A 24,489-nucleotide genomic window follows, 5' to 3' on the forward strand; every position below is an offset into this window, starting at 1 on the left:
AATCAGTGGCAAATCTCCTGTTCACATGGCCAGTAAGCCACAGAAGTATTGGAAGTCAAAGAGGCTCTGATCAGGTTGAAACCTTGCCAAAATGCAGAGTCATACGTCATTGATATAGACGACTGACGTTATAGACGATAATTGGTTTGAGAAAAGAGGAGTAAATGTTATAAAACAAAGTATATATAGATTGATGAACCAGACCCGGTCCAGCGCAGCTCGAAGGCCCAATACATATACTTGGTTGCACAGCGTGCTGCACACCGAAAATAACCACTCTACTGCTCAAAATGCTTTGAGCTTGTACTGTAGATCGGCTATTCTTTGGTGCCACAACACCAGCACGCAACTAAGTATAAATCACCCGGGCCGTAACATTGTCCCAGATGATGCTCTGGTCTGTCCTACAACAGCATCATGCATTGCACCCAGAAATGTGGTTATGTGTGCGGTATTGTATTGTAGGGACCTAGGGGTGGCGTGGTGATGGAGAGCTCCTTGCAGACTAATGGCGCCACACAAAGTGCTATTTTCCCGGCGCTGCCCAGGGACATTCACAAACGGCCCTTTGTCCGATAACATTTTGGCTCCCGACACCTGGTTTTAGATAGATTGAATCCAGCTTCATTGATGAAAATGAATCTGTGTGGCTGTGCTGCTGCATCAACGTCTGAGGCAGAAAGTTTACTGTACCATGAATATGGTGTAACTCAAGACTACACACAGGACTCTGATGTCGACACTTTCATGTCAAGGACCCCCCAAATTGATAGTTTTTGTAACAGGGGGGGAGGAACCTACAGGGACCCCCATACGAAATGTGTTAACATTTGCCAAGATTTACTACAAGATCTACATTGTTTGAAAATAGATGATCTATGAGCATTTTGTTAGGTGGGGTTACAGACATTATAGGTTTGGTTAGGCAAGGCAGAAACCCCACCCCACCTATAGTGACAATAGGGCACTGGACACAATTTACTGCCATGGCTGTATTACCGTATTCATTAAGACATACTTGCACACAGTGTACTGTCATAGTGAAGCTTTGACTCAATTTGGCAATTTCATAATCACCAAAACGTTCAGTGTAACAGTGTCAGAGACATACCAGTAACTAAATACAACTTAGATACGTACATAATATACTCCGTGCACCATGTAACTTATTACAAATCTCTTTTGTTTTGAATCTCTGGTGTAATTCCAGCCTCACTCCGAAAAGCGCCTGGCAGCCTTTGTGTCTTCTCACATCCTGCCGTCCTGACCTACTGGCAGTGGGTGATCCAGTGTTTATTTTTAGCGTGCTGCATGCTGAGAGAAGCCAACACGGAACGTCTGAGGCTGAGAGGCCTGGCACCGACCACACTCTGGGTCAATACTGTGCAGACAGCACCAGCATCTACTTAGGGCTGGTGTGTGTGTGTGTGTGTGTGTGTGTGTGTGTGTGCCTCATCCATGCTAATATTAGCTTTCAGTTAATACTTAACCCAAAAAAAAGAGTTTTCTAAATCATGACAATTTTCTGAAAGATTTGAGGCACATTTTAACGATTTTTCAACTATTTTTCAATAGCTAAATGATGTTTAATGTATATCTTGAAATATCAAGCAAATGTTTGTATGCTTCTTAGTTTTGCTTTCAGTAAATGGTGCATTTGTACAGTGCCTTCATTCAAAGCACTGAACGACAAACATGTTCAGCCATTCACACGCACACCCATTCACATTTAACAAGAAGTTCTTGAACATAGTATAGATGCGCAAACTTGGGAAACTCAACAAGGACTGTTTCAGGAGGATACAGATCACGGGTGCATGCAGGAAGCATCGCCTCCTCCATATACTGCTTTCTGCGTTGATTTCGGAAACTTGCCCCGCGGTCGAGTTCCTGCAGCATCGCAGGCGTGCATTAATGACGTTAAATCACCCGCTCTTGTGTAATATTGCTTAATTGTGCTCTCCTCTTTATAGACGAATCCACATGCCCTGGGCGCGGCCATTACTGAGGTGTACCATTTAACTGATTAGCTACATCTGCCCTACAGGGCACTGCGGCTCCATGGATTTAGTGCCCTGTAGGCCAGGTGTAATCTGTTAATGGTAACCTCAGTAATGGCTGCGCCCAGGGCACCCCTCTGTGGAGTCGAATCCATGGAGCAGTGCCCTGTAGCTATAACAGTCACATCTGTGTCTGCAAGAACCCATAGTAGCTGTTGAATATATTATAATTAAGGTAATTAATACAGCTGCAATGTTGGTGAGTTTGACGTTGTTTAATATAATTAAGTAGGAGTTTTCTGTTTGGATGAATGAGCTGTCTGTGGGAAGTAGAACCTAGGTAGCACCTTGCTGGCAAGGCTGCGGTCTGAATAAAGACAATGGCCAGCTGGTGAGTGAGTGGCAAATATTTTTACTCCTTCAATTATCTGACAGCTTTAGCTACTACTGTAGTGTTACTTTGCAGATTTAGATGACAAAACGTGCATTTTACTCATGTAAAAAAAAAGAGAAAATGGTGTGTGTGATCCTTCTCATCGAGAGCTTGGGAGCAGATTAGAGACGACGTGGCTGTGGTGGTGAGGCACTTGACACTAGTTAGTCTGCCTGGCAGTGGGTTGTGTCACTGGCTGTGATACCCCTGCAGCTCTCTGTGTGTGTGTGTGTGTGTGTGTGTGTGTGTGTGTGTGTGTGTGTGTGAGAGAGAGTGTGTCTCCAAGCCGTGGGTGGGTAGTGTCCCCATCAATCCATATGGACATTTGTCAGTTAAGTCAAGACAGATGGCTTGTGAAATCTCTCTCTCTGTGTAGTGTTCATGTCCGCACAATGATAACACGGTTTCATCATCATGTTATGTTCACATTTGTTAACTACAAGCACTGTGGAAAGAAAATGTGCTAAATGCTCTATTGCAATGGCCATCTGTGATAAGAATCGTTATCACTTATTCTACGGGCTGGTTGACTTGTTGTGACAAGATGAAAGTGGCCAGGTGTCTCTTTGTAAAACATTCAACAGACGTATTATTGACGTTCTGAAAACGGTCCTGTTTCGCAAAAAGACATTGTTTTTTATGACAAGACGACCACTGTTTTTGTCCCAGGGACCGCCAAGGGTCCAAATGGGTCTTTACGAGTCTCTAGCTTTTCGTGAAATGAACAGATTTTACAGTGTATATTGTGGTACGCGAGTTAAACATGTTTAACCCATTAAAACCGAGAAAGCAACTGTTTCACTTCAGATTTTAGCGTTGGCTATTATAAAATAGCAGATATACAAGCTTCACAGAAGGCATTTTGTAGAACCCATCTGCATATCAAACTGGGGGGCCTTAGTTGAGAATCACTGGTCTAGTGCTCTTTCATGATTGGTTAAATAAAACAACAGCATGTCTACGTTGTTTTTGATTGATTGAAAATGTTTTTGCAGAATGGGTACATTTCAAACGAAAGCACAAGTCAATACAATAACTGTTACTGTGGACGACACCATGATTAAGCATTACACTTGTTTACAACAGGGTCCACCATTTTCAATTCATCTGCATATTTAGGGACGTACAGATCTTCTATAAAACAGGAAATCATCATATTACATATCAATATCATCATATACAATATGGGGAGAAAGGGGTGTGTGGGGGTGGTTTTATTTACGGAGGCCAGTTTGGAATTGCAGCCATCCGTAGGTGCTATTTGAGAGTGGTTTTGAAGGAGTCAAGGGATTCACATGTCTTAATGGCTGTTGGTAGGGCGTTCCACATTTTAGTGGCATAGGAGCGAAATTAATTTAATCCCTTGTTTGAACCGAATCTGGGTTGCACGTGGTTTGTTGAACTCCCTCTGATGTTGTGAGTGTGGACTTCGTTGACATTAAGGAAGTATTTAGACCGGTGAATGGATATCTTGATGGTGTAGCGAATCTTGTAGACCAGACCCATTGCAAGATGCTGTACTCTGTCGTCAACCCTTAGCCATTCCAGCCTATCAAAATGGGCAGGGGTGAGGTGGGTTTGGGGAGTGAGGCCAAGTAGTAGCCTGACCACTGTGACCAGTTTGTTTTGTGAAGTCTGGAGCCGTCTGCCTGGCTGGGATTACTATTTGAGAGAATGGATTACGTTTTTCCCTGGTGTAACGATAGTTTTATCAGGGAGCTAGGTGCAGATTCTACAGAGTTCAGAGCTGAGGGCCTTTTCAACCTGCAGTTTGTTTCTGTCCGAGATCAGCAGTGCATGGAGTCATCCGCAAACAGGAACAAGTTGCATTCACAGGCTGATGTCATGGAACGCCATGCACAGCTCACTGCTCCACCATCTATTCTCTCCCCTCTAGGTAGGATTGCATCCAGCTCACTGATGTGCTATCAAAACCAATTGCTTTTAGCTTATTAATCAGGCTGGCCGTTGACATTTTGAGAAATGGAACGTTAATCTCCTGAGACAACAACACTGTCTGTGTGTGCCTGGGGAGTTAAAGTTGTAGTCTATCTCTAATGCTGCATTCACATGGGATCAGGCATGCGGTAGACGGCAAACGGCACCACCTGCTGGATGGCACGGAACGGTAAACTAAAAAAGATTAAATATTTTAACATTGATGCCGTCTGCCGGGCTGCCGTGCCGTCCTTTTCCGCTTACCGTCCTGCTCCCTCCCGTCCAATGAAATGACTTCCGGTTCGCCGGTTCTTCCTGATCCCATGTGAATGCAGCATTAAAGTTATAAATGCATGCTGGGGAGTTCACTGTGTGTGATGTCCATAGTCCTGGATGTGATCTGGGCTCTGGCGCTGCATTGTGTTGTGTTTTGCAGTGTGTGGCCACTAGAGAAGCTTACATCTTGTTGCATCAGGTTTGTTATGGAGCGTGGCATGTTTTTGATGTGAACTGGTGCTGTGGTGATGAAATCTGACATGACATGCAGTGGTGGAATGTAACTAAGCAAGGTTTACTCAAGTACAACAGTACTTACTCACTGTAAGTGTTAAATGGGCATATTGAGTACTTTTGCTTTTGGTACTTAAAGTATATTTTGATGCCAATACTTTTGTCAATTTTGAATATTCCAAACTTGTACATGTAACAGATTTCTACTAGGTGATCGATAATTTTACTCCCTATGGTGCCGTGACCAGTGGTGTAATGGTGATTTTATTTCGGAATGTCACGTGCATGCACGTGCACTTGCGCACACACACACCTATATGTGTGCTAAGCTTAAATTGTTTATAGTGTATGAGAGAGAGTTTTAGACAAACAAACAAAAAAGTCGACTTAAAATAATCAGTCAAACTTCTTCACTGCGCTGCATTAGCTAAACTAAAATGTTTGCTTTGGCCAAATTGATTATGCTAGCTTGCAGAACACTTACACCACAGAAGCAGTACACGGATTAAGCAGTAGCCTACTTGAGTCATACTGCAATGCTGTGTTGCTTACCGTGCATAATGAGAACGTGCGTTCAGGTAAACCGTTGTTGTTATGCAAAGTAGTAGCCATTCGATCTGGGCATGGTACTTGACCCGGTGTGAAAATAGGGGGGCGCGCCCACCTCCAGTAAACCTAGACGAGTCAGCACTGCAGGGTACTTAGTGCGTCTTGGAAAGTCTGGTGAAGCGAGGTGAGGTGCGTCCTCTCTTGAATCTAGGGGGAATCATTCTAGCGTGCATGCGCGTGCACCAGTCCGTCCCGTACCTGCGCGTGCACGTCACCATGTTTTGGTACCACGGTGTGGTACTGCGTTCTACAAGCATGACACCACTCGCCGTGACACAAGTCTTTCAAGTCTTACTTTCAAAATATATATATATTTAGGATGTATCGATATCACTTCAGTTTAACCACTTAAGACCATGCAGTACTAGTGTACATAATACCACTAAGATGCCCTGAGGGTGAGAAGCGACCTCACCCTAAAGGCAGAGGTCGCGTGGACGCATCCGCCTGGGTGACAGCAGACTGCTGGGTGAGCGCTGGTGCTTTGGAATGGGGGGTCAGATCAACATGGAATGAATTATGTACTGGCCATATATGGAGCGTGTCTTGAGTGTACAGGGTTTGATGAGGTCAGATCAACATATGAAATGTCAGAACATGTCAGCTCCATATATGGAGATCTAAGGGTGGCAGCGGGGCAGTGTCTTGAGTGTGCAGGGTTTGAACTTTGATGAGGGCCCAGGTAGGTCCATGCCTTAATTTTCGGGCCTGTTGAGAACTCCAGTTTTCGCCGGCTGCACTAATAACTTTCTAGAGTTTGAATGGACAGGTATCAGTCTAAAGAGAGACACGGGTGGCGACTGACAACCAATGGTGGCGTGACGTGTCACAAAGAGTGATGGACCGATGGCCATATATGGTGGCATGACAGAGTCTAAGAATTTGCATGTTTTCATAGCAATCTGTCACCTACGGTCGCACAAATTGACCTAATTTGCACTGTACTTGGTTCGTTCTGTTTCAACTTACTTTTGCCAAAAATAGCAGATCTACAAGCTCACAATGCATCACAATAGATATTAAATTTTTTGGCAAACCTTCCCCCCCAAAAATAGATGCTTGGGTTCAAGTGGTTAAGTTATTTTAAATCTTTCCTAATAATGTAGTTTATTGTGACATACTGTATCGTAGGGGGAAATATTTACATATTTACCTACCGGTAAAGAGGTGCTAACAGTGGGAGAAGCAATACAGGCCATGTCTGTGGTCCTCTCCTGTCTTTTCTGCATTCTGTGGTCAGTGTAGAGAGAAAGGAAGAACCAAGCGCATAGAGAGAGGAGAGACACGATGGCCGGGCGTCGGATGACTCGGATCTGAACTCGGGACCTCTTACTTCACAAGAAGAACATTGTCGCTGTCGGGCATAAACCTCATCTGTAAACATTTAGCATTTTGGTGTCACTCAAAAGTAGTGAAAATATCCGATCTATAAGCTCAACAGGCTGTGAGCTTGACTGAGCCACCATAGGCACCTCTATCCGCTTCCTCTCACGATGATTGGTTATTCTTTCCTGCTGCCGTGTGTCTGCAGACTTTAGTTTAGACGGTTGGTTGATGTGTACAGTACCATGCGGTGGCGACATGCGCTCAACACCACTCCACCCAGGGGGGGATAAATGAACCCTTTGATGTAATGGCTTCTGAAAAATGACATCACTTATTGATGGTTCCATTAGAGGTACTTATACGTATGTAGTATGAGAGGGAGAGGTGGATGAATTGATGGAAGCTGTGTTGGAAACCAGGGCGGTGGTTCACTCTTCTTCTTCAAACTAAATTCCATTCACAGTGTGTCTGTACTCTGTAGAGTAGACAATAAAACTTAAAAGGGCTTATATAAGATGTTGAAATTCTCTGCCTGGGTTAACTGTTTGACACAAATAATGGAAACGTTTTATATACTGCATACAGTATATATGTGTGTGTGTGTGTGTGTGTGCGCGCGCGTTTTATATCTATTTAAATTCTGCCATTAACCTTCCTGCTAAACCGTGCCACAATATCTGGGTGAAAGGGGTTTGAGTGATGATTGTCCATGATGGATGGGTTAAATAAATTCATAAAATTGCCATCCTAAAAAGTTGTAATTGTGTGTGTGTGTGTGTGTGTGTGCGTGCGTGTCCCTCTCCAGACTCGTGGAGGAATGTGCGTGCTCGGGACGAGGTGGCTGAGCGAATCACGGCCAAGCTGAGGCAAAGGTCAGAGTTCACGGTGCTGGTGACCCTCAAACAGGAGCGCCTCAACTCTGGAGTCCTGCTCTCCATTCACTATGCAGAACAGAGGTGAGAGCTGTGTGTGTGTGCACACGCACATGCATCACCTACCACTGTAGGACAGTACAGTACAGTACAGTACAGTACAGTACAGTACAGTACGACACTTACAGCAATATGTGTGGTGTGCTATTTTACTTCCTCCCTTCACCCTGTCTGTTCACTGGGCTGGAATACGTAGTCAGATTTATTTTTTCAATTTTACTTCAAAGTTAAAATGTATTCCAAATGTATTCATCAAAATATAGTTAAAGTAGGCCTACTTCATTGTGCAGACATTTCAACCAGTGAAACTCAAAACTGACAATATGCAGTGGTGGAAAGTAACTAGTAAGTAAGTACATTTACTCAAGTACTGTACTTAAGTAAGATTTTGGCACAATTTTACTTTACTGGAATATTTTCAAATTTTCAGTACTTTTACTTCTACTCCACTATACGTACATCTCAGACGGAGGTATTATATGTTTTACTCTACTACAATTATTTAAAAACTTGAGTTACTACTTACTTTGTACATTTTGATATTATGAAACTACTTCAGAGTTCAGACCTATAGTGCAATTTGAAATTAAAATAGCTGATCTACAAGGCGTTGTGAGCTGGTAGATCTGCTATTTATATTATAATTAGGATTTTTATACATCTTATACATTTGAATATGTGTGAAATGTTACCTTGTGCGTATTGACTTTTACTTTTGGTACTTTAAGTACATATCTACGCCAATTATTTTATTTATTTTGAGGCGGGAACCCCTTTTGGTGTTATGCTTTGCTAGTTTGCTTGTACTGTAGGTCTGCTATTTTTGAAAAATCGAAGAACGACTGACATTGAAACATAGCTTTTTCCGAAAAATGTCACGATGTGGAAGGTTCAAGGTTCTTTATTATTTGTCTCCCGAGGAAGAAATGTGTCTTAGACAAAGGGCCCGCATGCAAGCGTAGCCCTTATAGTGCCGACATTTTTTAAGACATTTTTAGAATCTGTTCTCAGGTCAAAATGGGTAAAAGTAAAACATGTGAGTACTTCTTCCACCACTGACGGTATATATGCCACCATGCAGCAAACAAAACAATCCCATGCGGCTTTCCCCTGCAGTGGCAAAGGAAGCAGCCACTCCACTTCCTTCCTCCACTCCGTCTGCTCCACACGTCTCTCTCGGTGACCCACATTTCTCGTCCTCTCCTCCATCACTCACCTGTCACTGCTCTCTCTCTCTCCCTCCCGCCGTCGCTCCGTGTCCCCCCCCCCCCCCTGCCAGTCTGGCATGTGCTGATGCCATTCGTTTTCCCGAGGAAACACCGGTGTATCCACTTTTTCAACGCTCCATTACAGCAGAGTGTGTGTGTTCGCAGCGGCGCTCGCTCGTTCTGTCTGCCTGGATATTGATTCTCTGGGTTGTGACTGACACCCATGCTGACAGTTTTTACAGTAACTATTCCCTTGCGTACATTGTGTGTGTGTGTGTGTGTGTGCGCGCACGGTATGCTTTACTGAAGCAGAGGACAGACCATAAACTATCAAACAAATGGATATCAATTGAACAGATTAAAGCTGTATTATGTGACTTTGTTTTAGTTCATAAAATGTTATTTTGTCCAATCTGTATGGTGGAGTAGGCTATGTTACAGTTACAATGTAACTTATACAATTGGGGTGCTTGTATTTTCTGTTCTCCCTGTTCTTCTATTGCAATGGTTTTCAACCCTTTTCATATCAAGGTTCATTATTTATTAAGCATTTGAGCCACGGAACCACCATTTGATGACATTTAGCCTGTCAGACACAAAACGTATAAATAATATGTTGTTGTCGTTGGATAAGATTTTGTCCACAATTCCATGCTGTAGTGTCATGTGACGTTGGTACCATAATAGGAGCGATAACAGGCAAATGCTGATCACAATTATTCTATATTCTATTTACTAGTAATGCAGATGTTTAACAATAGCTCTTGAGAGTGTAAAATGAAACCAAATAGGGGTCTATAACCAAACCAACCATGGCCTAGTATTCAAATATGGGGGCAGGACATTGTGAGAAAAAAAGAATCAAACACTGAGAGGGACGTGGACTAACATCTACGCAGTGATATTAGTATGGCTACGCGAGGTTAGGTTTGAAAACCACTGTTCTATTGGGACATTTAGATCTTACCGCTATGACTAGGTTAGACAAACTATAGTTTTCACACAGATTTTGACCTGTATACAAAAGTGACTATATTCACTCCTACACGGCTGGCATGGGGTTTGACCTCTACATGGGGTCGGCATGGCGGAATGCATCCCAGACAGCGTCAGGACCCTTTTCTGGAGAGTCTGCACATCGCATCGTAGTATATAATAATATTCACGGAATTTTTAGAGACTCACACTGTTTTTAATCTTCAAGGACCCCCAGTTTGATATGCATTAGGGATTAGCCTTATTTGACACAATGTGCTATATCTCTGGGATAGTCCACACTGTAAAATCCTCCGCTTCAATTTAACCGAGGATGTACAAACAAAATGTACACTCTCTGAGTTACAGACCCAGACCCAACCTTGAGAGCCAGTGCTGTAAATAAATGAAAATGAATGTCATGAAACCTTTAAACAAATGAAAGCTGCTGTTAGTGATATGATATCGCGTATCAAAGTGCGGCTGCTAGAAAAGAAAAAGATATATAGGGAATTTTCTTTTCAAGGACTCTCCACAATCAGGATCGCATCGGACACAGAAATCATGCATGGGTCAGTCTCAGTCCGCACAAACGTCACGCGTAGCTTGGCCAATACCAGAAGCCGATTGAGAGGCACACACACGCACGCACGCACGCACACACAGACAGACAGACAGACAGACAGACAGACAGTTACAGAGATTCCTGAAATGTATACGATAAATAAACAATGCCATGCAGTAGTTCCATCTCCTCCTGTGTGTGTGTGTATGTGCGTGTGTGCTGCTAGGTTCCTGGAGTTGGAGAGCAGTGGGCAGCGCAACGAGTTGCGTCTGCACTACCGCAGTGCAGAGCAGAGGTCCCGCACGGAGGTGTTCCCCTACAGCCTGGCCGATGACCGCTGGCACAAGCTGTCCGTGGCCGTCAGCGCACGCCACCTGGTGCTTCACGTGGACTGCAACAGGTGAGTGTGTGTGTGTGTGTGTGTGTGTGTGCGTGCGTACTTGCACTACTACAATGTGAGAGGACATCGTCCTGGTCCTCGCAAGAGAAACGGTTGTTTTATGGTTACAAAAGAAAAAATGGTGCGAGTGACGCAAATAAACAATGCTCAAATTACTGCCTCTCTCTCTCTCTCTCTCTCTCTCTCTATGTGTAGGATCTATGAGAGAGTGATAGATAGCCTGTGGATGGACATGCCCAATGAGACGTCGGTGTGGGTTGGCCAGAGGAACAAGGCCCATGGCTACTTCAAGGTACAATGGACATTATTCAGTATACACATTGTACATAAACGCTCACACATGCTCGCGGCGTAGTGTATGTGAACAAATTCACCTGCATTCACCTGTGTGTGTGGGCGAGCGCATGCCACGTTCCTCTCCTTACCTCAATGCCCCCTCTCTCTCTCTCTCTCTCTCTCTCTCTCTCCCCTCTGCAGGGCATAATGCAAGATGTGGAGATACTGCAAATGCCCCAAGGCTACATCACCCAATGTCCAGATCTTAACCGCAGTAAGACCTTTTCATGTGTGCTTTACATCTATGTTCTACACATTGTTTCACGCCATCAATATGTTTGACGGCATTGTTTTGCAGCATCAACATTTGGCTGAGAAATAATATACCCACTTTGCGTGCAGGGTAGGAGTTGTTTTTATTTTATTTTATTTTGCAAAACAGATTTTAATGCATTTTGACAAAGCAACATGACAGCAGACATGACTCCTAAACTATACAGAGATCAGTGATTCTCCTTTTTAAACCCAAAGAAGCCCTGTTTGATATGCATTGATTAGGCTACGAATTAACCCTCATTTGAAATGATTCTTTTTTGTGTGGAGCTGTTTGTTTTGAGCTCTTATGACATAAACTGTTTGCCAGCCAAGTCTATGGACATTAATGTTTGTTTTGGGCACTAATTGACGACGTAAGAAGATGTGGACGCCACTTCACACCAGTGTGATTTTCTTTCTTCTTTTCTTTTGTTAAACCTCTGGGACCCTAATCTACAATGTACAATCCTCAGTTTAAATTTTACCCTGAGAGTGTACAAATGTAACCCTTGTGGGTCCATTTGGTTCCATTTGTACAATCTCAGGGGACCCCAGGTATCACATCAAGGACCCCAGTGGGTACCCAGGGCCCATGTTGAAATCCAGTGCAGTGCCATAGTCTTTATTTTGGCCCAGGTACCCCTTGGAGGGGAGACATTTTTCCCAAGTACCCCCATGTGGCCATAGACAACAGCATAATGAAAATCTGTGGGTCCTTCAAACCACTATAGACAAAGAGCAGAGAGTCAACAATATTCCTGAAACTCACGCATCACTCCTATATAGACCAGACACCAGCACAGCTGATAGCTGTGTGAAAATGCTGGGAGTCAGCATGCATTGATTAAATACTTTGGTCTGTGGACGTTGCTTTGAACAATAATTCCTGGCATCCTTCAAAATCTAAAGAAAGAAAAAAAGGGTCACTTTCTATCACTGTTCTTTGGTGAGATGGCAACATTGATCTACCGCATGCCCATGGTGTGGTGTTTGTTCTCCACCTGTAACATGCCTGGTGTGGTGTTTGTTCTCCAGCCTGTCCAACCTGTAACATGCCTGGTGTGGTGTTTGTTCTCCAGCCTGTCCAACCTGTAACATGCCTGGTGTGGTGTTTGTTCTCCAGCCTGTCCCACCTGTAACATGCCTGGTGTGGTGTTTGTTTCTCCAGCCTGTCCCACCTGTAACATGCCTGGTGTGGTGTTTGTTCTCCAGCCTGTCCCACCTGTAACATGCCTGGTGTGGTGTTTGTTTCTCCAGCCTGTCCCACCTGTAACGACTTCCATGGTCTGGTTCAGAAGATCATGGAGCTCCAAGATGTTCTGGCAAAGACGTCCAGCAAGGTACACACAAGGGGCGCGCGTGTGTGCGTGTCTGTGTGTGTGTGTGTGTGTGTGTGTGTGTGTGTGTGTCCGCGGGGATTAGGGCTGTCACGATTATAACTTTTACAGTACAGTATGTTTGCTTTTGCTTCTTTGAATACATGCACTGTACTACTGTATGATACTGGTTCGTGGTTAGCAAGCCACATCACAACATTCAACCCATTTACCTGATTCCCCAGAAAATGCTCTACTTTTCTGGGGTCCTTTAGAATGTATTTCCCTTTGCGTGCAGTCAACTAATGTTTCTGTGTGTGTGTGCGTGTGTGTGTGTGTGTGTGTGTGTGTGTGTGTGTGTGTGTGTGTGTGTGTGTGTGTGTGTGTGTGCGGTCCAGTTAGCGCATGCTGAGGAGAAGATGCAGGGCCTGGATGGCTGCTACTGCGAGCGGTCGTGCAGTCTGGACGGAGTGGTGTACAGAGAGGAGGACGGCTGGATGGACGGCTGCAAGAACTGCTCCTGCTGGGTACGGATACTGATAGGCCAGGGTTGGGCAACTTTGACCCTGGAGAGGGCCACTATAGTTCCACACTCACTCCAGAGGGCCACTATAGTTCCACACTCACTCCAGAGGGCCACTAGCCCACTATAGTTCCACACTCACTCCAGAGGGGCCACATTGCGTATTACTGTCTTATCAAAAATAGCCGATCCACAAGCTCAAGACGCCTTTTGAGCTTGTATAGATCAGCTATTTTTGCTATATTTGAATGGAAATCCTGAATTATTTTGTGCTGTTTTCAGACTTAACCAAGTATCTTTCCTGTTTTCTGATTTAACCAAGTATCTCGTTTGGAATATTAACGCTTAAAGAGATATCAGACTTAACAGCGCGAGGTTTTGGTGGGAAATGGAAGGCAGGGCTTTTCAGAGTAAAATCTGTCATCTGCTGGGCACTTAGCGTCTTTATTATGACATTTTCCGGAGCAAAACATTTTCAACCTATCTTCATTTAAAATGGTCCTCACTAACGCTCACTATAAGGTGGCACCATTTCTGTCTTTTTACTCTGTCTCAGAGGAATGTGTGGCTGTGGACAACTCAGAAACCTCAAACCTGCACCACTCGGTTCACACGGGTGTGATTTTTTTTTAATCTGGTGAATTCTGCATAATGAGTACTTTTACTTTTGGTACTTTGCTTCCTCCGCCACTGCGCTTACGTAGCTGCTGACTTCATAGACCGTTTTCATCCCCAAACGCTCTCGTGTTGCTATGGAGACGAGCCCAAATTCCCTTCGGATGCCTCCGGTGCGGTGCATACATTGATGTGCACGGAAACATTTCTTCTTTCCAGAAGTCTGTGCTGGCAGGCCAAGTGTGCTTGGCAGGCCTAGTTTCATAACACAATACACTGTTCTAAAAGCCAAATCCGGATGATTTTGTTTGGATGCAAAGCATGGTGTTTGAAGCATTCACCCAGTTTAAACCTTATCTTCATAATTGGTCCTCACTAATGCTCAATATAAGTGCCATTTCGTCTCTATGCTGTCTCACCTCCAAAAGGCTCAAGTCCGCCTGAGAGCATTTTTTTTGTCGAACCATCAAAAAACGCAGGGAACTGGGGGGCACGGTGGCACAGTCGGTAGTGCAGTTGGTAGGGCTGTGTCGCCTTACAGCTAGAAGGTCCTGCGTTCGATTCCCGCTAGGGACACTGGGCGATGGGGGCCTGTACTCTCCTCCACGTCACCAGTGCCCATACACTAGGTGGTGTTGGCAAAAGGGCCTTTCTGTGTGGAGTTTGCATGTTCTCCCCATGTCCCCTAGGGTAGGTACCCTCACAAAAAAACATGCAGTAATCCTGGTGTTTAAACTGCCTTCCCTGGCCAGCATGCATGAGGTCAGTCCGTTGCTCTCCCCAGGTAGCGCCTGTAGCGCCCAGGATTACATTAGACAATTGCCACTGGGTGGAAAAAATACAAAATAAAACAACTGGATTTCCAGATTGCTGGAGGTCGTTTGGTCAATATGACTTTTGGGGGTGAGACAGTGTTTACTCACTGTGTGTCTCACTGGTGGGCTGCATGGGGATGACATTGTCCATAAGCTATAAGCAAATAGAAACTTCAGCCTTTCTCTACCTAGAACGTTAGCAGTTCTTAAATAGAAGCAAATTGTTCTTGCATCAATCTTATTTGAAATGACAAAACCTGCCTACCAATGACATCATTGGTATACAGCAGTGGATTTTGAGGTCCTTGAGGCGGTTCCAGGTGGTCCCCAGCTAAATGACGGAGAGTTGGTAACCAAATGGACCCTTATAGATCTTTAACTCTTGAGAGTGTAAAATGGACCCGTAAGGGTCCATTTGCACATCTGCACTACTTCATTTACAAGAATTCTACACTATTAGAGAATGTAAAGAATTTGTATCAGCGTTTGCCAAAAGCATGGAATTGTAGACAACATCTCATCCATTCCATTCCAGAATGGCTCGGTCCAGTGTGAGACCATCAGCTGCCCTCCTCTCCAGTGCCCTCCAGACGCCGCCCCTGTCTACGTGCCTGGAGTCTGCTGCAAGGAATGCCAACGTCAGTAAAGAAGTGCCTCTCACGTCACGCGTGTCTGCTTGAAACCTTCCTCTCCTCCGCCTCGCCTGACTGTCTTTCTCTGACCTTTGAACTTTCTGACCTTTCATCTTTGTAAAATCGTACAGATTTTTTTCCACTATAGTATATCTCTTGTCTCCTCTCCTCTCCTCTGCTCTCTGCTATGCGCTCACGCACGCACGCACGGTCCTTTTTAATTATATAAAATGCGATCGCTAAAATCAATTTCTTTATGGCCGTTGCTAGGCAATGCCTTGCTTGTGCTGTTTTGCTGTTTGCATGACTTTATCGTGCATTTCATTTAGAATATTAGCACTTCTAAAGAGAGGTCAGACTTATAGCTCGAGGTAGTAATGGGACAGTTCACCTCCCGGTTTTGGGGGGAAATGGCAAAAAAAAGCATTGAAAAGCTCACTCATCTTCATGTTAATACTTAAAGTTCAAGTTGATCAAAATTGAGTAATGAGTGCATGTGCTCTGTTTAATATGCAGACTTTGTCCTCCCAAGGGCAAGTGACTAATGGTCACACACACTGTGTGTGTGTGTGTGTGTGTGTGTGTGTGTGTGCGCGCGCACAGCGGTGTGTTTGTTCAGAGGCAGGGGTTACGTGGAGGGGGAGAGGCGTAGCGTCAGAGACTCTGCTGATGACTGTCTGCTGTTTGAATGTCAGGTAGGCACACACACACACACACACACACACACACACACACACACACACACACACACAGTCTGCTTCACACCAGTGGTTCTCAATGTTTTATCATCATTATGTTGTTATTAATACTAATAAGTAATATCACGATCATTAACTTAAATTGTTACTCATGTCAATATTCAACAGTCATAACCTGCACGCACGCACACACGCACGCAAATGATGAAACAAGCACATTATTTCGTATCGAGTAGGTGAGTTACTTCACCAGTGGGCTTAACAAGATCATAAAATATTAATATTCTGCTGTTGAGATCAAGTAGTCGAAGTGTGTTGGGCTTGGCGTTGAAGTGGCGTGTAATTAAGGAGGATGTGTGTGGGAATGACCTTATGTATTTATGCATGAGCTCTGCGATGGAGACGAGCAGGAAAAGCCTCAAAGCCAAGCGCTTCAAAGTAGCCTGCACCAGCACGCCGGCCAATCGCTGCCGCCGCAAAGAAACCTTGCATCTCCATTAAGGCCGGCACGATATTAGGAAATCGCATTGTTGAATATCGCAATGTTGGTATATGACTCGCGTTGAGTTTACAATCGTTTGAACGTCTTTCTGCCTTTGACATACTTTAGAGCTCAGACAATGAAAAGCCTACAGTATGCACACACTGGGGGAAATAGATTACTGTATATTTCCATTCCAACGATGTGGTTTTACCGACAATGTTGCACCTGGATACAGCTTCTATTGACACTGAATATATATACCACCAACTTGGCAATACGGTTTCTCACTGCTCCCCTTAACCCATGATCTACAAGCTCATAGCCCGTCACTTCGTGACTATACAGTATGTAAAAAAAAAAAAAGATATAGTTTTGTGCGTGGGTGTGGTGTGGTGGGGGTGGGGTGGGTTTCGGGCTTTCAGGCTCGGGCCGGCCCAGTTAGGGGCCGGGCCTTAATTTTCAGGCCGGTTGAATACTCCATATTCCAGTGTCACAAATGCACAAAAGTTGTTTTGAGCTTGTAGAGTTGCAATTTTCAAAAGGTTTTGGAAAAACTTGGCACAGAAAAGTTTGAGAAGTTAACGACTGATTTAGAAGACATTTTGTAGAACCTGCCTCAAGTCTTAAAAAGAAAATGGGTTTTGGACATACAAGGTTTCCGACGACATGAGAGAAGATGCATGTGTCTCCACAGGGAGGCAATCACATTCGCATGCAAAGGTTCATATGCAAAATGTCAAATGTTATGTTAAATACTATAGGCTAGTGAATAATGTATCTTTGACATTTCTCTCGTCCTTTGTCGACCGGTCGGGTTATGAATAATTCATATCTGCCTGACACGTGGCTATAATGCTGACATGAGTGTGCCACTGTGTAGCTGTTAATCGATCTATTCCATTTAGTCAGTTGTAAGATAAAAAAAATAATAAAATAAAATACATAATCAATTTATATTAAAAAATATTTTTGTGTTGTACGATTAAGTATAAAATAGGGCTTACGTTGTTAAGCAGACTAATCAATTTTAAAATTGGTTGCGTCGATTCAATGATATATATATATATAAATAATAAATCATTGTTTTGAAGAAACGCGATTCTCGCTTATTTGATTTCCCGGAAAAAGTATAATTGATAGAATAATTGCTACAAAAATAATCTATTTGCAGCTGACGAGTCGCAGTTGAACCTTGAGTTTAAATTCCTGTATCTTGCATTGTAGGGGGGTTTACTTTTCAGGGGTCTTCAACGGTTTTCAGGCCATGAACCATTGACCTTTGGCTCTGTACTTTGTCTGATCTTTTTTCACTGTACACCAAATCTGTTCGCAGGAAATAGCCCATCTGCATCGTCTGTGACACGGTGTGAGCTTGCAGATTGGCTATTTTTGGCTAATGTTCCCCAGAATAGGGAGGCTATAGGGTTAATATGTTAATCTAAAAAATAATAATAATTAAGTCCCCATCACACAAATATTTGGCAGCCCTAGATTTTACCTTGGAGATGTTGGAGAAGCAGGTCTGGCGAAGAAATGCATTTCAGCAGTTATTTTTAACAGCTGTGTGTGTGTGTGTGTGTGTGTGTGTGTGTGTGTGTGCAGGAGAGGGCGATGAGGCGCGTACAGACGTGGTCGTGTCCTCAACTTAACTGTCCCGAGTCCGAACAGATTACGCTGACTGACCGCTGCTGCAAGGTGTGCCAAGGTAGGACACACACACACACACACACACACACACACACACCGGGAGATCATTGGTGTGTCACAGGCTGTCCCTGATGATGCGACATGATACCTGAGTCATGTTACCTGAGGAAGACCCATAAGGGCTCAAAACGTTGTCATCCTTTACTCAACAGACATTCTCTCCTTCTCCTGTACGCATCTTTTTGTTCAGCAGATGTTAGAGATGTGCGTACTTTCCTTTGGATTCCGTACCTGAGTCATGTGTCACATGGTTACACCTGCTAAAAATACACATTATGGTTTTGGAGAGTGCCAAAAACCACAGGATTTTCATAGATCCATCCATCCATCCATCCATCCATCTTCAACCGCTTATCCGTAGTCGGGTCGTGGGGGCAACAGCTCCTCAAGAGAGCTCCAGACTTCCCTCTCCAGAGCAACATTAGTGACTTCCTCCTGGGGGATACCGAGACGTTCCAAGGCCAGTGAGTCGATGTGTTTCCTCCAACTGCACCTTGGTCTGCCCGGGGGTCTCCTCCTCCCTAGGGAGACGCCCGAGAGGCATCCTAACCAAGTTGTCTCCTTTCCAGGCGAAGAGGCAACGACTCTACTCCGAGTCTCTCTCTCGCGTGACTGAACTTCTCAGCCTATCTTTAAGGGAGATGCCAGCCACCTGAAAACTCATTCCGGCTGCTTGTACAGTATTTGCAACATTATTCTTTCGGTCATGACCCACACTTCATGACCATAGGTGAGAATCTATTTTCATAGATAAGCTTCAAAAACATCCATATTAAAAACGCAAAAACATGATTTTGTGTGGTGCAGGCCTTTAAATAATCATTGCCTTAGCCTAAATCTCCAATTATGTGTAACCTTAAAACAACCATTTCCTCAGAATCCTCACTATGTTCATTTCTCAGATTCTACTACACTTTTGGGGATATTTGGCCCTCGCAACAATAATACAAAGCACACACACACACACACACACACACACACACACGGTCCATTTCCCCTCTATATTTGGCCTGAGCACACTTGTACACTCCAGCCCTGGCAGCCTCCAGGGTGAGTGCATGTGGATCCTAATGGAAGGGGAGAGCGGATATTAAACGTGTTTTGGTGTCTCCTCACATGATGCATGACCCTGTGTGTTCCTTTGTAATGAGATCCCTCTCTCAGCCTCCTCTCATTACTGTCACACCCCATACAGCGACCAGTGTGTTCCGTGTGCACACCTGTGGTCCTGTGTGTGTGTGTGTGTGTGTGTGTGTGTGTGTGTGTGTGTGTGTGTGTGTTCACCTTTTCATGTCAGGAATGATGCATTTAAACAAATGATTTGCACACATTTTCACAGTTCTTCTAAAAAAGCTAATCTACAAGCTTGCCACTTTGTACCACGCTATGAGCTTCTCTGTCACGGTCTATCAGCTATTTTTGACAATATATAATATATACAATATATAATCCTGGGTTATGCCAGAATAGATCTGCAAATCTTTCAGCTCTATTTAGGCTCTTTTCAATGCTGTCCTAATGTCCTCACACGTATAGTTGTGTGTGTGTGTGTGTGTGTGTGTGTGTGTGTGTGCGTGTGTGTGTGTGTGTGTGTGTGTGTGTGTGTGTGCACGTAAACAATAGAGATGGTCAACCGAAAGACTAATATGTCAAACTGACAGCCCTGCTCTATTTTTACATGCTGTTCCTCCATAGTCTTAAATCAATGCTCTCCCTCTCTCTCTCTCCCTCTCTAACGCACACACGCACACATGAACACTTTGTAATTGTACTGATGACTCACTATATTGCAATGGATCACTTTAGGGGGGGAATTAGTCCAATCCAGAAGAACACAGTTTGCCGGCCACTGCTACAGAGCTGACAATGAGGTTATATCTTCCCTTCTTCTCTGGAGTCCTGCCTCAAAGCAGACCAGAGGTAGAAAACTGTCGTTCACTGATGTCATCGCTAGGGACACATGCATCAGTAAGCAGGAACTGGGGATGGCAAGGAAGGACCGGAAAGTCTGGCGTGGCATTGTGAAATCCATGATCTCGACCGCGGTCGAAAATGATGATGATGAGAATGTTCTTTGTTTTTGTCTCCACCAGGCCAAAGGCTTAATTGCCCAAGACTATGTTTTCTCCCCTGTTCGTTTGTCCGTGGGTCTACCCATCTGTCCGTCCTTCCACCCGCCCGTCTGTCTATTGTAGCTCATACAATCAACATATCATTCTTGGATCATGACGCAACGTCATACCCGGAAATTATGCAGGAATGCCTGAGTGGCAAAAAAACTACTTTCACAGCCCATACATCCAAACAGAAAAGTCTGATTGCATTAAATTATGTTAATCTCACTTTGCCACTCACTTTATGCATGCGCATATACCCTCTATAGGGCCTGTCTGTGTCAGGTACGAATGTTCTGCTATAGTGAGTTCTGCAAAACACACTTTTTGACACTACTCCTGCAGATGTTGTCAAAGATTTCCTATATGCAAATGAAAGTATCATGCTCTCTCTCTCTCTCTCTTTCTCTCTCTTGTCCTCCTCTCTCTCTCTCTCTCTCTCTCTCTCCCAGGTCATGACTTCTGCCTGGAGGGCCATGCCAATCAGTGTGTGGAGAACTCTGAGTGTTTAAACCTGGAGGCGGGAGCATACTGCAGCTGCAAGGACGGCTACCGGGCGGTCCGGGACGACAGCGCCTACTGCCAAGGTACCGCAGAACCGCTCCTTCTCCCCGCCGGGGACTGTATACCCAGTGGTGGGGAAAGTATACTCACGTTTTTACCAAAGTATCAATACTGCAATGTAGAAAAGTAAAAGCCTGGAATTCAAAGTGTACAATAGTATTGGTATCAAAAAGTATCCAAAGTGTAGAAAGTATAGGCTACTCATTATGCAGAATGTCCCGTTTCACAAGTTTTCAGATTTAGCAAATTATTTTGAAAATAACAGATCTACAAGCTTGTCTAGAAGATCAAGAAGCGGGGAATTAAAGTGAAATTCCATTGGCGTTTGCTCGAGCTTACTCTTGTTGAATACAGTATATATAAAACTCTTTCCTCCACCGTGAAATTGAGCACCACCGAAATTATCATAAAATCTGGTTGGCTCGTGTATAAACGACACCTTAGCTGATAGCTAGTGTGTAAAATGGCTTCTGCTGAATCAAAAGACTTGGCTGGTATTGAACTCACTTGGCTGCTGCCTAAATGCCTCGTAGTGAACATGAACCTCCAACTGGCTTCAAGTGGTATTATTGAACTTATGGCGAGGGTGTAAATGACTATTGAAATTATGAAGCCGTGTTGGCTGGTGTGTAGATGACTCCCAGTGTCAACAGGAGGCCCATTAGCACCGGTGCTGTGCGTGCGTGCGCGACAGAGCATGGCTAATGGCAGCCGTCAGCCAGGTAATTACTCAATGTCTAAGACACCGCTAAACACCGCCTGTTGTTAATTAAGACTGTATCTGACCTAGCAAAGTAAGTGTGTGTGTGTGTGTGTGTGTGTGTGTGTGTGTGTGTTTGCGTGTGCGTGTGTGTGTGCGCACATTTTGTGAGCTTGATCGGCTATCTTCGGCTTTAGAGTTAAACTGGAAAATAATTGTAAAAATGGCATTCATAAAAAACACCAGTCCATGTAATCTTTCAAATGAGTGTGGAAAAATGATTATGGCATGTAAAAGAACATGCAATACTTAATCAAATTAAAATATGACTACACCTACTTATCCCGCGATGAGTCACCTTTTCAATTTGCCGGACATTTGCTTTTCAGACTTATGTCCACAGCGCTGATGCGGAATCAGTCCTTTAAAGGGATATTTCATTTTATCGTCTACTCAGGCTTATGTAAGCAGTTTTTAAGTTACTTGATTCAGTAATTAGATATTTGATATTCATTTTAGCTGCCCCGCCCCCTTCCTATACAAACCCATTGTAAGCATCATAGATTCATCGAAAACACATGTTCTGGTGACTGATACTGACCTGAGGAGGGCTGTGTTTTTTCATTTACTGTTAATTTATTTTTAATAATTATTTTAGAAAATAACCTCCTCCAGGAGGAGGCCGGAGGAGACTAAAACATCAAAAAGAATTATTACAAATAAATGAAAACAGTAAATGAAAAAACACGGCCCCTCACGTATTAGTAGGACAATATCGGTCAACAGAAAAATGTACAGGTGTTTTTGATGAATCTATCATGGTTAAAATTGAGGTTTAGGTGGGTGGGATTGTATAGGAAGAGGGCGGGTCAGCTAAAATTAATATAAAAAAATCTAAAATAAATACTAGCTAATTCAAAACTGTCTGGGGTGTTCAGTTTGAGTAGACGGTAAAATGACCAAAAGTCTATTTGAAAGTGAAATATCCCTTTAACTCTTGTGGGCCTGTGCTTAAAAAAAATATATAAGCCCCTACTTTTGATTTTCCCTCTATATACCACATGAGAAAATGTTTACCTACCGGTATACCAATGTTTGCCATCATTCTTTTCAGCAGCACAACCTAATCTACATCAACCCCCCCAAAAAATATTGCTTTGTCTGCATCTCTCTAAGTGGGTTAGGGATCCATGGGGCCTTTGATGGCCCCTGGGGGTCAAGACGTTTCTTCCCTAGAACACATAACATACAACAACATGCATGCATTAGCTGTGTAATGCTGGCCTCTGGGACCACGGTCCTTTGATGTTACGTTTGATTTTAAATAATAATTCATGTAGTGGCTATACTGTAGCTGCTGTGGTGAAATGGTACAAGGCTATTAGCAGCATGCGCCGTGTCCTACTTCCCAGCCTGGGATGAGGAGCGTTCTGGCTGAGAATGAAACGGAACAAAACGGTGGCGGTGTTTCGCCCCACGAGGTTTTAATCATCACAATCCATTAGAACTGGATCTGCACTCTTCCTGGGCAGTGGAAGAGACCCAACAGCTGTTCCCTTTCTCTCTCTCTGTCCCGTTTCTTTTCTGCCACTATATCACTTTCACTGTGTGTGTGTGTGTGTGTGTGTGTGTGTGTGTGTGTGTGTGTGTGTGTGTGTGTGTGTGTGTGTGTGTGTGTGTGTGTGTGTGTGTGTGTGTGTGTGTGTGTGTGTGTGTGTGTGTGTGTGTGTGTGTGTGTGTGTGTGTGTGTGTGTGTGTGTGTGTGTGTGTGTGTGTGTGTGTGTGTGTGTGTGTGTGTGTGTGTGTGTGTGTGTGTGTGTGTGTGTGTGTGTGTGAGAGAGAGCAAAAGAGAAACGGGTAGAGAGAGAGAGTGTTGGAGGGCCAGATGTGGCTAAGCTGTGTAGGTCACATATTTATTATCACACGCTGGTCACTTCCTGGCATGTCATTACATTACAGATGTTGCAGGGATTAAGGCTAAAGACGATTTAGCCTATAGGACGTGGGCTTTGAGGTGGCCAGCAGTTGCGCCACGGGGTGTCCAGGGCTGAAACCCTGCACCTTTTTCATCCTGCAATCAGACGATTTGCTAGCACTGTTTTTTATTTAATTGAATACTTTATTAGACATAAATGCAAACAGGGTACAGTTATACATTTGGCCGCCCTAAAAGGATAACACATCCATTGTGGTCCTACTATACGTATACTGTACGTTAAAGGGCTTCTCAGCCAGAGAGCGGCATAATGCGTGCGCGCAATACCGCTCTCACTTTCTCTCGTTTCTTCAAGGCGTGGCCGAGGGAGAAGTCACATATGTTGAGAAAACAAAAGGGTGAAGGAGTTTGTGGATCCGCGCAGCTTGTTGTGGGTTCGTCGTTCCCTGCATGCTGCTGCAAATAGCAGATGATGTCGCTGCTAAATGTTTGATGGCAGCCAGCTAAGGAGACAAGAGACTCACTCGGGGGAGTGCTTCAGAGAGAGAGAGGGAGATAGGAGGGAGAGAGAGGGAGAGAGAGAAATAATGGGGAGGGGAGAGTGTGAGAGAAATGGTTACAAAGAGAGTCACACTGCTTTTGAGTGGGAGAAAGAAAGTGAGGGACAGAAAAAGAGAAAAGGGGAGAGAAAGAAAGAGTTCCTTCAACCCCCCCCCCCTCTCTTTCTCTCTCTGAAAGTGGCCTGTCACCTCCTGTCACCTCTTGGCACACAGCGTTTGAGTCTAAGAGGTTTTTTTATGATGTGTATGTGAGGTGACACCAGCACATTGACGATGATCTCCTCAGTGCCGGGCTGTCACTTTTTACGCTGTCGTGCCCTGATGTGTTGTTCTGCACA

General features: G+C 44.1%; 1 protein-coding gene across 1 annotated transcript in view; it reads left to right on the forward strand.

Annotated features, from left to right (window-relative positions):
- Nucleotides 1-24,489, forward strand: part of nell2b (neural EGFL like 2b) — a 69,691-nt gene that overhangs the window by 11,784 nt on the left and 33,418 nt on the right. The window contains exons 3-12 of the mRNA XM_080757987.1: nt 7,622-7,772; nt 10,723-10,896; nt 11,092-11,188; nt 11,374-11,446; nt 12,745-12,827; nt 13,202-13,330; nt 15,292-15,394; nt 15,992-16,083; nt 18,173-18,275; nt 20,844-20,978. Coding sequence (XP_080614113.1) covers nt 7,622-7,772; nt 10,723-10,896; nt 11,092-11,188; nt 11,374-11,446; nt 12,745-12,827; nt 13,202-13,330; nt 15,292-15,394; nt 15,992-16,083; nt 18,173-18,275; nt 20,844-20,978 — 1,140 coding nt within the window. The remainder of the gene's footprint in view (nt 1-7,621; nt 7,773-10,722; nt 10,897-11,091; nt 11,189-11,373; nt 11,447-12,744; nt 12,828-13,201; nt 13,331-15,291; nt 15,395-15,991; nt 16,084-18,172; nt 18,276-20,843; nt 20,979-24,489) is intronic.

Source organism: Protomyctophum bolini, assembly GCF_963924005.1.
Source record: "Protomyctophum bolini genome assembly, chromosome: 23".
In the NCBI taxonomy this organism is placed as follows: Eukaryota; Metazoa; Chordata; class Actinopteri; order Myctophiformes; family Myctophidae; genus Protomyctophum; species Protomyctophum bolini.